The sequence below is a fragment of the Stegodyphus dumicola genome, chromosome 2 (assembly GCF_044657685.1).
Source record: "Stegodyphus dumicola isolate Sdum_Otavi_A_Nest chromosome 2, ASM4465768v1".
In the NCBI taxonomy this organism is placed as follows: domain Eukaryota; kingdom Metazoa; phylum Arthropoda; class Arachnida; order Araneae; family Eresidae; genus Stegodyphus; species Stegodyphus dumicola.
Genome location: NC_140769.1, coordinates 43,795,017 through 43,808,320, shown reverse-complemented (window position 1 = coordinate 43,808,320; position 13,304 = coordinate 43,795,017). Strand labels below are relative to the sequence as shown.

At 34.0% G+C, this 13,304-nt stretch overlaps 1 protein-coding gene across 7 annotated transcripts in view; it reads right to left on the bottom strand.

Annotated features, from left to right (window-relative positions):
- gro (TLE family member transcriptional corepressor groucho) overlaps window positions 1–13,304 on the bottom strand; it is a 295,514-nt gene that overhangs the window by 233,221 nt on the left and 48,989 nt on the right. For 6 of the 7 annotated variants that reach the window (XM_085810630.1, XM_085810634.1, XM_085810631.1 and 3 more), the window contains exon 2: window positions 12,466–12,492. The exons of the other annotated variant lie outside the window; for it this stretch is intronic. In XM_085810630.1, the coding sequence (XP_085666756.1) occupies window positions 12,466–12,492 (27 nt within the window). The remainder of the gene's footprint in view (window positions 1–12,465; window positions 12,493–13,304) is intronic. 7 annotated transcript variants of the gene reach the window in all.

Sequence of the window (13,304 nt, the reverse complement as noted above, 5' to 3'; positions counted from 1 at the left end):
AAAACTTTATCGTGTGACTGTTTGGATTTTCAGATTTATATCAAATTTAAAAGTAAAAAGGGGAAATAGAAATTTTGCGGAAATTTCAGCAGAAGAAATCAGTAAATCTGAAACCTTTTGGTTAAAACAAGCTCAAGAAGATAGTTTTCCTGAAGTTATAAAGTCTCTAAGAGAAAACAAGCATATTCCAAAAGATTCAAAATTGTTCGAATTAAATCCCATATTATCAGATGAAGGTCTACTTTTGGTACGAGGTCGGTTACAAAAGTCAAACCTACTATTTAACAACAAACATCCAATAGTAATCCCTTCAAAACATAAATTAAGTGAATTAGTAGTACGAGACGCTCATGAAAAGGTTTATCATGCGGGTGTATCGGATACTCTAGTGCATATACGTGAAAAATTCTGGCTCTTAAGAGGAAAACAATACGTCAAATCAATCCTGAGTAAATGCTTAATATGCAAAAAATATAATGTACGTCCTGGACAACAAATCACTGCACCTCTTCCAGCGGATAGAGTTAATGAATCTCCACCTTTCGCAATTTGTGGACTCGATTTTGCAGGTCCTTTGCATGTAAAAGAAAATGACAACAAATACTACATTTTATTGTTTACTTGCGCTACTACAAGAGCTATTCACCTTGAGCTCGTAAAAGGCATGAGCACTGAAGAATTTTTACTTGCGTTCCGCAGGTTCGTATCCCGAAGAGGTTTGTGTTCCACTGTGTACTCGGACAATGCTAGAACATTTAAAAGAGCCGAACTTGAATTAAAGCAAATGTGGAAAGTGATTAACCACCCTGAAGTTAAAAAATTTTATGCTTCGCATGGAATCACATGGAAATACATTGTGGAACGTGCTGCCTGGTGGGGCGGTTTTTATGAACGTTTAGTTCGCAGTGTAAAAACTAGTTTAAGAAAGAACATTGGGAAATCATCTTTGACTCAAAGTGAATTAGAAACGCTTTTGCTTGAAATAGAAGCGATGATAAACTCGCGTCCATTAACATACGTCTTTTCTGATCTTGAAGAGCCCTCCGCACTTACTCCAGCCCACCTGTTGATTGGTAAACGACTCTTGAGTTTGCCAGCTGTAAGGAGGAATGACTTGAATTTACCAGGTTCCAGAGAAGTAATGTTAAAACGTTTCCGTACACGAGAAAATCTAATAAATCACTTTTGGAACAGATGGAAAAAAGAATATCTCCTGTGCTTGAGATCTGCTCATTATACCGGTCAGAAGAAACCATCTACATTCAACGTGAATGATATAGTACTTTTTCATGATGAAAATTTACTTAGAAGTTGGTGGAAATTAGGAAGAATAACCAAAACCTTTATTGGTAGAGATGGAATGATCAGATCGTGTGAAGTGAAAACTGGTAATTCGGTAATCAAACGTCCAGTGCAGCTATTGTACAATTTAGAAATTGATTATATCAGTAATTGCAATAATCAGTGACTGGTTTAAAAAAATTGGACTGAATGACTGATAAACTGATGAAAAAAAAAATGTTCTTTTTCATAATGTTTTCATTTATTCATTATTATTTTCCTTGGTTTAATGATTTGTGGTGATCTTGAGAAATGTTAATTTAAATGTTTTGTTTTTTCTATAGTTTCAGAAAAAATTTTCTTGATGTTAAGAAATTATTGATATAATGTGACCTGTATATGTAAGTAATTTTTATTTGTTTCTTATTGTTATAGTAATATTGTAATAGTTAAATTTATGATGAACCTATTGTTCATCGGGGGGGAGTTTGTTGAAATTATTTCTTTTCCCTCCGATGGATTCAGTTTTTCTTTTATTTTTTATCGTCTGTCGCCGACTAGGTCACGTGACTGGCGGCAGAGAAGGAATGTAATACTTTTTTAGTTAAGCTTGAGGGCGACGCCTTGAAATGATCTGATCTTGGCCGCATAGCGGTAATTGTTCTTGATAAACGAATATTGGCCCTATGATGGGAAAATTTATAATATATGTATGATTGTGCTTTCAATAATGTAAATAATGTACATAAGCTCTTCATTAAATGTTTTGTTTTTATATAAAAAATAAATAGAATCGTGAATTCGTGAGCATAAACGTGACAATTTTTATACACAATGCCCTTTTCTAATTATTCTTGAAGCATTTAATTTTTAAAGAAAAAAAAGCGCACATTAATACGGATCACTGAACTAAAGTGCTCGATATAGGACAGATTAATTAGCTACTAAATTTTGATTTTCGTTGAGTAAAAATGAATTCATCTGCATTCTATAAGAAAGTAAATATTCAAGATTTTTTTTCCCCCCCGATTCTCGCAGTCATAATATTTTTCTTAAGTATTCAGCTAATTCATATTCAAATATTCCAATCCATTACAATAAATCGATACAGTAAATAAATAATTAAAATCAATTAAATGGAATTTTAATTGATTTTAATTGCCATTTTCCCTCTGATAAACCCCTCTTTAGAGTTCAATAGCAGTCGATCAGCTTTTGTTGGCGGTTCATTTTTCTTTATGGTATGCTTACGTTATATATGTATGTATTACGCATTGCTCATACTCGTCAATTGCATACTCGTCAATTAATATTTTTTGGAAAAAAATCAATATGAGAATCCAGAAAATGATTCTTAGCGACGCTAAAACTATTATTACTAGGCACTCTCATGCCACAGTGTTTAAAAAAAATCCCATTGTTTAAAGGTAGATTCTATGCTCATATTTTATTCTAAAATTAAAAGCTGAAAGTCAAAATTAAGGGGGTTGCTCTTAGAAAGCCTCAATTAGAAGTAGTTATAGGAAATGTTAATCAATACTTATAATCTTACGGTTTAAACACTTATTCCCTATTTGATCACGTGCATGGCAAACAGATATTCGCCATTCATAAAGAAAAGAAAGGTGAATCAAAATGAGTTATTTTCTTGTTTTTCCAACTGCAAAAACATCTTAAGATACTATCGGATTTAATCTTTAAATTATTCCAGTAATAATCAGAACAATGGGGGCCATTATTCTTAACTATAATTTACTAATGCAAATCCTATTTTGGTTTCAAATAGCTTTCATTAATTACGTTAATGATATACTGATACTGAATGAGACCTAAAAACACTTTTTTTTAAATATATCTCCCCTTATGAAATCCTACACAGCCGTTTACTTTCCCCTTCCGTAATTAACGTCAGTCTCCTGCTGTTGTCCGCATTTGCCAAGCCACCACATTAACCACATAACTACTCACACTTCGGAAAAAAATTATAATCAGGAAATAGGCCGTACAAGATTTTATAGTCTACATTTCAACTATGCCGCCCAGACGGTATAGTGGTTAGGGAAGCTGATTACGATACCAAAGGGCGCGGGTTCAAATCCCGAAGAAGGCATGGTTATAAATGTCCCTCACTTCATCGGACGGAAAGGTGGCCCACCTACTTTCATAATTGAGGAAGACTTCATAGGCATAAATCACACATCATTATTTATGGGTGCGCTAGGCAACCCACAATTTTGTATAGCTTACAGCTCTTTAGACAATGGCGATAAACAACATAGGCAAGAGATGCATGCTTGCAAACAGCAAGCGAAGAATGAAAAACAAAAGAGCGACGTAATAGTAGAAGTGATATTATTCTTGGTTTAAAGTTTCAGCTCTGCGATTGGACGAGAGCCATCGACAATGCAGGAGGATTGTATGTGTAAGCATGAATGAATTAATTTGGAAAAGCCCCAGTCCAGGAAATTATTTAAACAATTTAGAACAAAAAGAGAAGATAGCTAAATTAAATGAGGTATTAAAAGGACTATTGCCAAATTAAAGTTAATAATTTTGAGTTACATTTTTTTATATCATACACACACGCGTTTGTATATATATAAGCTAGCTATTTTGTTAATTTCCTTTCGAAGCAAAAATTTCGGCATAAAAACGAAAGTACTTATTTAGACCAAAAACAAAAAAAATAACTGAAGCTCATTGACGCTGCTAATAGTAAGTATTTCATTTTATTGCACTCACTGAAAAGTTTCACTTGTTTGAAGATATTTTCGGTTTTAAGAAATAAATTTTACTTTCAGTGCAACTTTCTTACATTCAGAGTACACATCTAAAGTACAAGTTCTGTTATAATTTAGACGAGAAAAGAAACAGCTTTATGTTATTACATGAGTTATTGCAATTTTCTATCTAGCCAGGACAGGATTTTCTTCATAACTGAAAACGCATCTTCTGTAAAGCTGCTGTAAAAAAAAGTATAAGAGAAATATTTTTTCATAAATTAATTACAAATCCTTAGCTCCTATTTTTATATTCTTTGCACCACTCAGTAAAAGAAAAAATATAATAAAATCTATACTGTAGAACAGAATCAACCATTATGAAAGATAATGAAATCATGTATTAACATTAAAATTAAATATATTGCGTAATTTAGCTTAAACAGCGATAAATTCTCAACGTGTGACAAGAGCTTAAAACACAAACTTGGCCTCCTCTACTCCAAACAGCCGCAAAATGCCGCTTCGATTGCATATATTAGAAGCAACAAACAAGCATTTCCCAGAATTCCTAAATAAAACCGGAAATGCGGTTCATCTGTCCTTTTCCTGGTAGGAAGTAAATGAACTCAAGGACGATTCGATTTAGTCCTCCGAGTGATTACAATTGACGACTAGCTTTCTTTTTCGGTGTGCGGAAAAATTAATAGTTCATAAGTAACAATTAGTATACACGATGGTATCATTACTCAGCTAAAAAGATATTTCCTCTATTAGCATATTACATAGATGCCTGCAGTTAAAGCATACTATCTCTGAAGGGAAAAGAGTTTTTTACCAGCATACCATAATTCCACATAAGGCCTTTTTTAAGGGGGGGGGGGAATAAAGAGATTAGTACTCGGGCTAGAGACAACAAGGACGCTTTCATTGATCTAGTCAATTTCGACGACATGCGATCTCCATCATCAGCTTTTTCAGTCTCATTTAGACTGCAATGACTTTATAAGCGTTTTCCTCAACATCAGTTTATTCCTAAGCTATACTCTCAACTATTCTAGCTAAAGAATAATGCCACTGATTTTGACAACTGTTAAACAAACGCGGGATCGGACAGAAATCCTGGCGCCTGACTGAGTGGTACACGTACCACTGGTGGTACGCAAGAGAAAAATGGGTGGTACACAAAGAAGCACAGTATTTTTAATTATTTAATTCAAAAATTAAAACCCCAACATCCTAATCGAGTTTTTTCTCCAACACTTTTAAATTTCTGCGATCTGAGCTTTGTTCAAGAGTGGCAGTGGTAGTAGTAGTACTTTGTAGTGGTGGTACTAAAGGTTTTCAATCTTTGCTTAGATGGTACCCGTTAGTCAAAAGGTTGAGAACCACTGATTTAAGCCAAGGGAGTCAACCTTTTTTGTTCCTAAGAGCACATTCTAGAATATCTGTTGAACGGCGGCCCCATTTACTTTTTCAAGATATAGCTGGACAGAGTTTTTAATTTACAGCTGGACAGAGTTAATAATACATGTACATAAATAAACAGATCGATCGCATTTCGCTTTGTGCTGGTATCTGTGTTGGACGCAATTTCTATTTCATTAAAAAGGGGAAACTTTCACATAGAATTTTATTGAAAACAAACATTTTTATTGTGATCGCACAGTGACGGACACACGTTAAACGATCGGCGGGCGCCATGATGCCCGCGGGCACTATAAACGGTTCAGGTCAGGGGTTGGAATCTAAGCCGTTTAATTTACTTTAATTAGAAAATTTTTACAAAACAGGTGCCCTTATCTTCAAATTCTAGTATGCCGTTATGAGTCCAATTTCGGACAAAAATTCATGGATTTTATAAGTGATTATAATGTATCGAATGTTCTGCAAATTTCTCCTAGAAATTTTATTCATGATGCGAATCGCCACTCGATCGGTATGTCAGTTGTCGTAGGCAGTTACCACTGCGATCGGCCTAGGTTCACACCATATGGTGCCATGCGCATGATGTAATGCCACCGGTCTTTAAACTTTGCAGACTCACGGTTTCCATCACGGTTCCAAACTATGAGATTTTCGTGGAATTCCTAGAACCCTCGGAGCCGCATTAATCAGTATATCGACGCTGGTTGACGAACGAATGGCCCACATTTGAATTCCGAAGAAGACGTGGGATGTTTGCAAGCGTACAGTGTCCGCGTTGCTTGAAGACGCTTAAAATACTGGTGAGCCAAACGTCCTCTCGAATGGTTTAATCATGGAGGTAGGAAAGGGAGGAGGGGCCAACCCGCGCTAAAAGTGAAGCACTGCTTTGAAGCTTGGGTCACCAGATGGGGTGTTCTTTGTTTACATTCAGAAGCTCGCTTGACGAGATTCTGATAGTATTTCGACGCACGACAGTTCCATAGAAATCGAAAAAGGGACACTTTCGCATGAAACATTCATAGCGTGATGGATAATAGCAATTTGTATAGTTTAGTGACATTTAGGCAAAAATCACATCTTGGTTATTTTTCGATAACTAACAACAGCGATTTTGATTATGAATTCGTTTTATAAAATTATAAGCTGTTGCACTACAAAAATATAGATTTTAAGAAAAATGTTATGCTTAAAGAATGAAAAATACCTTACGGTACATTTAAAATTGTATACGTCTTTCGATACCCTTGATAGAGTATTCGCTACTATTATTTTATTTTCCAAACGTCAAAATGTTTTAAATAAAACAAATTTTTTTCACATCCTTATATTATTGTAACATGTACCTTTTAAAATTTTTTAGAGGAGAGGCTTTACTGCTGCTCATTTTAAACCCATCGTTTTAATTTTATATATCTGAAAAATAATCAATTTGGGCTTACACGTTTTATAAATATAAAATTATGTATGTTAAAATATTTGTAATTAGGCACATAGGTCAGATTAAGTTTTTATTAAATAGAGTAACGCATGCAAAGGGTATCTGCCTAAAGAGCCTAAAGAGAGAGATGTCATCGTGGAGGAATTTTGAAAAAAAAAAAAAAAAAAAAAAACTGACCTTTGAGTGGCTATTAAAAATAATACTTATAATTTTCATTCAAATTATATTCATATATATTTTTTATGTAAAGCTTTTGGGTGTATGCTAAATTAGTGTAAATTACTTTACACGAAAAATATAGTGAATGCACAGAAATTAAAGATTTGCACATGCCGGAAATGAAAAATAGGAAATATGTATGGTTATTTATGCATGTGCTTGCAAAAAGCATGTATCTGCCTTTGACAAAATACTTAAATATTCATTAAATTATTTATAAATGTATTTGAAATGAAGAATTTATTCACTTATAAACAACTGTGAAAGTACTGTGAAGAAATCTAATGATTAAATGTATCTAATTTATAATGATTATAAATGTTATCTAAATATATAATAACCTTAATATTGAATTGTAAACATAAATTGAAATCCTGTTGACAAATACGTTATAAAACTATTTAAGCAAGAATTGTTCGTATTGGAAAGCAATCTGTTAAAAGGTATTGTAAAGCAAATGCTATGAGATGCGCACTTAAGAACGTAATAAAGAGTTTTGGAATATGTATTGTTGAAATGAAGGGTAAAAAAAAAAATCTGATAAGTATAATTAAAAGAATTATTTCCCTTACATTTTATAATAACTCGGTTACAAGTTTTAAATAATACTTAAAAAAAAAATAAAAAATAAAAAAAAACTTATTTTATTCCCTTTCAGAAATGTTCAGAGTACTATTTAATACCTATTTAATTATTAGGAATTAGCGAAGTACTTATTTAAAGTATTTCGCTAATTCCTAATAATTCTCTAATTTAAAATGAACCAAATAGAGCATTAATTATAAATTGACTTACATTTTTCGATTTAAAAGATGCTTCAGAAGCCAAAAAATCATGTCATATTTAAGAAAGTATTTTAGGAAGAAGCTCTATAAACAGAAAAGAAATAATGCATAATTTTAATATTAATAATACAATAAACTTTGATCTTAATTTTTGTACCTTAACCGAATAAAATCGAATTACCTTAATTTTTTTTTATAATGTAATTAAACGAAAACTTGTGAAAATATTTCATTCAAATTAAACCATTCTGAGAAAACTGTCCTGTGAAAAGTATAGCATTTAATTCCGTTCAGAATATATGTTGTTTAAAAATATGTTGTTTTCATATACTTAGGACTCTGAAGTGTTGTAGAAAAAGAAAATATATACATTTATATGTATATTTACGACGTAATTACAAAATATTTACATCCGAACGCGTCAAATCCCATTGAACTCAATGTAAATGACCCAATGTTTTGGTCACCACGTAGGGATCGCCGGTGCTTCAGAGCAGGGTACGGGAGAAACTTGTTTAGGGCGACTCCATCTTACTTCCTACCTCCATGGGTTTAATGGGAAGAGAGTTGAAGCCCGCCCCCGAGGTGCTCCCCATCAAAATTAGTGCGGTGGGGCTAAACCTGTACACCTAGCCTTGAAATTCTTGCGTCTCGCTCACTTCTACCTATACCATCTTGCGAAAACTAAAAGTTATAAAAATATTAAAATTGTATCCATATCTAGGGCATTTGTATTCGATATCCATCCATCTATATCTAGGGAAACTGGGAAAAAAAAAAAAATCTTTACTTCATTACTCTTTTATCCAGGAAAACAGATCTACTTCATATTATTTTAGATAAAAAAAAAAAAAAAAGCATGGCAACAATTCTCCCTCCCTCCATGTGTGAATTATTTCGCGGGTTTACTGTTATCATTCTAATGGTATTCAACTTTCGAGTAAAATTCAAAAACTAAAACTTGTATAATCCCTACAAGGGCTGCACAGAACCCCAGCAAACATGGTTTGCAAACCATTAGTCTAGGCAAAGGTATATAAAAGTGGCCTTAAAAGGTTTGGAAGCTCTTAGGCTTGCTTGCTCCTTAGGTACAGATAGTCTGGTGAGATTACAGCTGTACAACACAGCGAAATTCTGGTATCCCGCTTATTTCTACCTATGCATTTAGTTATTCTATAAAACTGGACACCAAATGAGTTTAGGATTATTATAAATTATAAGATTATACCTCCACACCATGTGGGATAGGAATTATTTAAAAGATACTTGTTGAATACACCATCGATCAAAATAGCATAAAGCGTTTCCTTACTAAAAAGCCAGACCCATCAGCGGGCGAGCTGTAATGTCGCTGAATACTGATAGTTTGGTCCGGAACTCGAATCCCAGAGAACCAAGGCTGCTTGGGAGTTTCCGTGCTTTTCCTCACCTATAACGTGGGTACGAACCAGTTTCCTTGAGAAAGTCCTCCATGAAGGCAGGCACAGCCCTCGAATGTTTTGAGCCACAATCAAACAAACCACAACCAAAACCCAGGAAGCCAAAATTTATTTAAATTTGAAAAGAAAAATGAAAGATAATGATATCTGTCAAACATAATTTTAATTTTTTAACGAAATTCCTTGCTAAACATAAACACTACCTACAAAGAGGACTGATTACATGCAAAGAATACTAACGTGATTTTACGTGAGGTACTTAACTCTTTCACAACGAAAGCCGCCTAAATACTCGTACATTTAAACAATGGGCTGTCCCCCCAAACACCCGGGATTTACCAGCGACGAAGCGATACACTAACAAGTCACTATACACTGATAATTCAAACAGCGTTCAAATCCCGGAGAAAGGGTTGGCTACATGGGCACTTTCGTGGCTTCCCCAACAGGCCACTTTTCCTTAGAAAGTCCTGCACGGAGGCATCCCTCCATAGGCGGATAGCCCTCAAGAAGCTTTGCCCTAACCGTTAAGCTGTTAGCCTCTGATAGTCCAGGCGTTACTCATTGGTTACTCATTTCAAATGTTCAATGGGTTTTCAAAACAATCTTCTGAACGTCTGTTCTGCATCAGCGATTCCCATCTTACTGCTCATGGCTCTGTTCAGCCATAAGTAAGCAGTAATTATTAATTCAGTAAGCAGTAATTCTAAACATCATTCTCATGCTATTCTGCTCATGACCTTGCTGCTATTGGAATATTGCTCATGGCCTTGCTGCTATTGGAATATGGGTCAATGGGTGAAAGAGAATTGGTAATACATAACAAAGAACGTTAAAAATAACCAGGTAATCAGACAACTGTTAGGTTTTGAGCAGTTTACTTCATGGAAAATTTTTTCCTTACTTTTTGCAGTCTACTTCCTCTCCTTCCAGCAGATATTCATAAACAAAGGAGTTAGAGAGAACAGATTTTGAGGTCAATATATGCCAAAGACAAACTGGTGCTTTCTAACATAGTAAATATGAAACAGCGCCATCACCCATAACGAAAGTGACAACATTCAGTGTAGTGATTTTGTACAAAAGCGCTGTGATTAGTTACAGCCGCTTTATCTAATACCCTTAGCGATAACGCCCATATATACTAGTATCGTAACATATATAGAATTTCCTCCCATAATAATGACTCGACAAATAGCTTTAAAATAGTTACTTCAGCAACATAATATAAAACCGTTAAAAGTTTACAGATGGGGCGGATTAGCACCTGTATCGTACAGCGGTTCCAAAGTCGTTAGCTGCCTTTTTGTGCAAGTTCAAAACTTTTGGGAAGGGACAAAGTCCCTCTGACCAACGCAGCCTCAAAATAAAGAGAAAGTTATATAGTTTTGGGGGTTTGTTACGCAAGTAATTTTTTTATTAACTATATTACAGATATGAAACAAGAAGTCCTTCATAGGTTTTGATTTTCCTCAGATATTTGAAGCAATATGTCATAAACAAACAACATATTTTAAAAAGGATAAAATGACTCACTTATCTTTCTTCATCAATCACTCACCGCAACTGCATTCTGAACACATCCTTATCGGCATCATCTAACATTGTTAAAAAACCCACACTAGCACATATTATTCCGAAGATAATTCAGTTGTAAAAGAAGATGAATAGTAAGTAACAAGGCGGACAATATTATCGGCCCATTTACGAACAACAAAAAAAGACGGGGGGAAAGCAGTCGACAAGGAAGAGTAAGCCATGTAAGACCATTTTATTGAATGGTTATCTCCTTCCCTGCACTCTTATCGCAATTTAAAGACAAAAGAACGACCCATCTCGACTCACTTAGCGTCATTTTCAGCGAAATCTGGCGATCAGCGATTTCCTACACATTCATATACACTGGAGAAGATAAAACTCTTAAGCGATTTAGGAGAAGGAACGATTCTTCGGATGAGAAGATTCGCAAGCTATATACAGATAGCAGTACTGGAGGGGGAGAATGGAGCAAGTTTCTGGAACCACTTACACAGAAAAAAGTATATTTGTAATAAGAAAAGATTCATTTATTTATGTTTAAACAGTATTGGGGGCTTCATCTCTCGCTGCACACCGGTTTAAGCAATTAACAAGCACAAAACAAAAGGAATAATGTTTACAAATTTAATTCCAGTTAATTAGATGGTTTAATACTGTTTATATGAAAACTTTAGCATGCTTTAATTTATTCGAATAATATTTTTGTCTTAGAACTATAACTGTACATTGATCTTCAGTCATAAAAATTAAAAAAAAAAAAAAAAAACTATAGTAAAGAATACGTATTTATTAAAGGCAACCAGTAATTTTTATTTCTACAACTATACTTGCTTTTTCACTCTGTGTCGAGAGTAACACTCATGACTAGCTGAAAATTAAGGTGATAATATTTGGTGGCACTAATTTAAAAAGCGATACGCCGTTTATAGTGAACCGACACAAAATACTTTTTCGAGATAACCCTTCTGGGCTAATGCTCCTTTGGGCTAATAATTAATATACCTACTACTGTGTATATAAACTTAGTAATCTCACAATAGATTGATGTAAAATAAAATAATATACAAATATTACTTAAAGACTAAAGGATTACTTGAAGACTAAAGAATCCTCATAAAAAATTCCACAAATGTTTGCAGTATATTAAGGCAATACAGATCAGGTAAAGTTTAATAAGAAAAATAATGCAGAAAATAACTAGTGGTGGAAGCATGAAATCTGCTAAATTTACGTTTCATTAATTCAACAAATTTCATTTATAGCTAAAACGCACTTTCTTTGGTAAACGCTAAAAGTTAAAAACCGAGAGATTCGGTCATCTACTAGGAGACCGGAAGTGTTATTACGATCTTAATTAAACAATTACAGGCGTAAAAAACTTTCAAAATCCTATGTCGGTACTAAAAACTGAACCATGACGAATTAATTACCAGCGCTTTGATGCTTTAGCCACTAAGCAAATGGGCGGCTGATCGATGGCAGCAGTTCTCACTGATGAAAACATTGCAACGTAGCGCTTCGTCCAACCCTTTATTTTGATACTTACTTCATAGCAGTTACCCATCAGAAACATTTATTAACTTTGAATTAAATACAAAATAATTCTTCATGCTCACCATGATGTACGAGGGTACCTCCATCACCTGAAGAAAGAAAATGAGAAGCTAGTTATATAATCCAAAAGTTTATCATCAAACGCGAAATTATTCATCATCACGTTTGGTGATTATATCATCAGATTATTATCATCAAACGCGAAATTCGCGTTTGATATTTCAAATCAAACGCGAAAACTTCATAAGAACATGGCGCATAAATTCAAAAGCAACTCGAATTCTAAACAAAGATAATCTGAATCCAGAAAAAAAAAAAAAAAAAAAAGAGCACGAATACAGTACGCAGATAACAACTTACATAAATAAATATAAACAAAACACAACACTGAAGGCAGTTATTAACACTAATATTTAATCGTATACATCATATTTATTTACTTCTTAATATTTACTTTAGAATTTTTTTAATAATAGCTGCGATATCAATTTAATTACATTATTTAAACTTTTCCTACTGCGTCACCCCATATTAAGTTCCACTTTCTGCGATAGATGTCAAATGCAAATCAGAACTGAGAAACTAAAAGAGAAAGTCAAAGGCTTCTTTAAGAGCCTGACATTTCATATCAAGATAACTAATACTCCAGCCAAAAAAAAAATCCTCAACTTAAATGATATCTGATATTAATAGAACAAGTTCTTTTCATCTTACCACCGAGGATTCAACTTACAAAAAATATTTGCAGATTTGTTAACGCTTCCGCTTCTTTAATTGCAAAAGATAACCGACTTCCCTCCTACTCTAGATACTTAGTACATGATCGTGCAACACGTGGGTGCAATCGTACGTGCCTGGGTGACATCTGACATTGACATGCGGCTCTAATAAAAATGGGAAA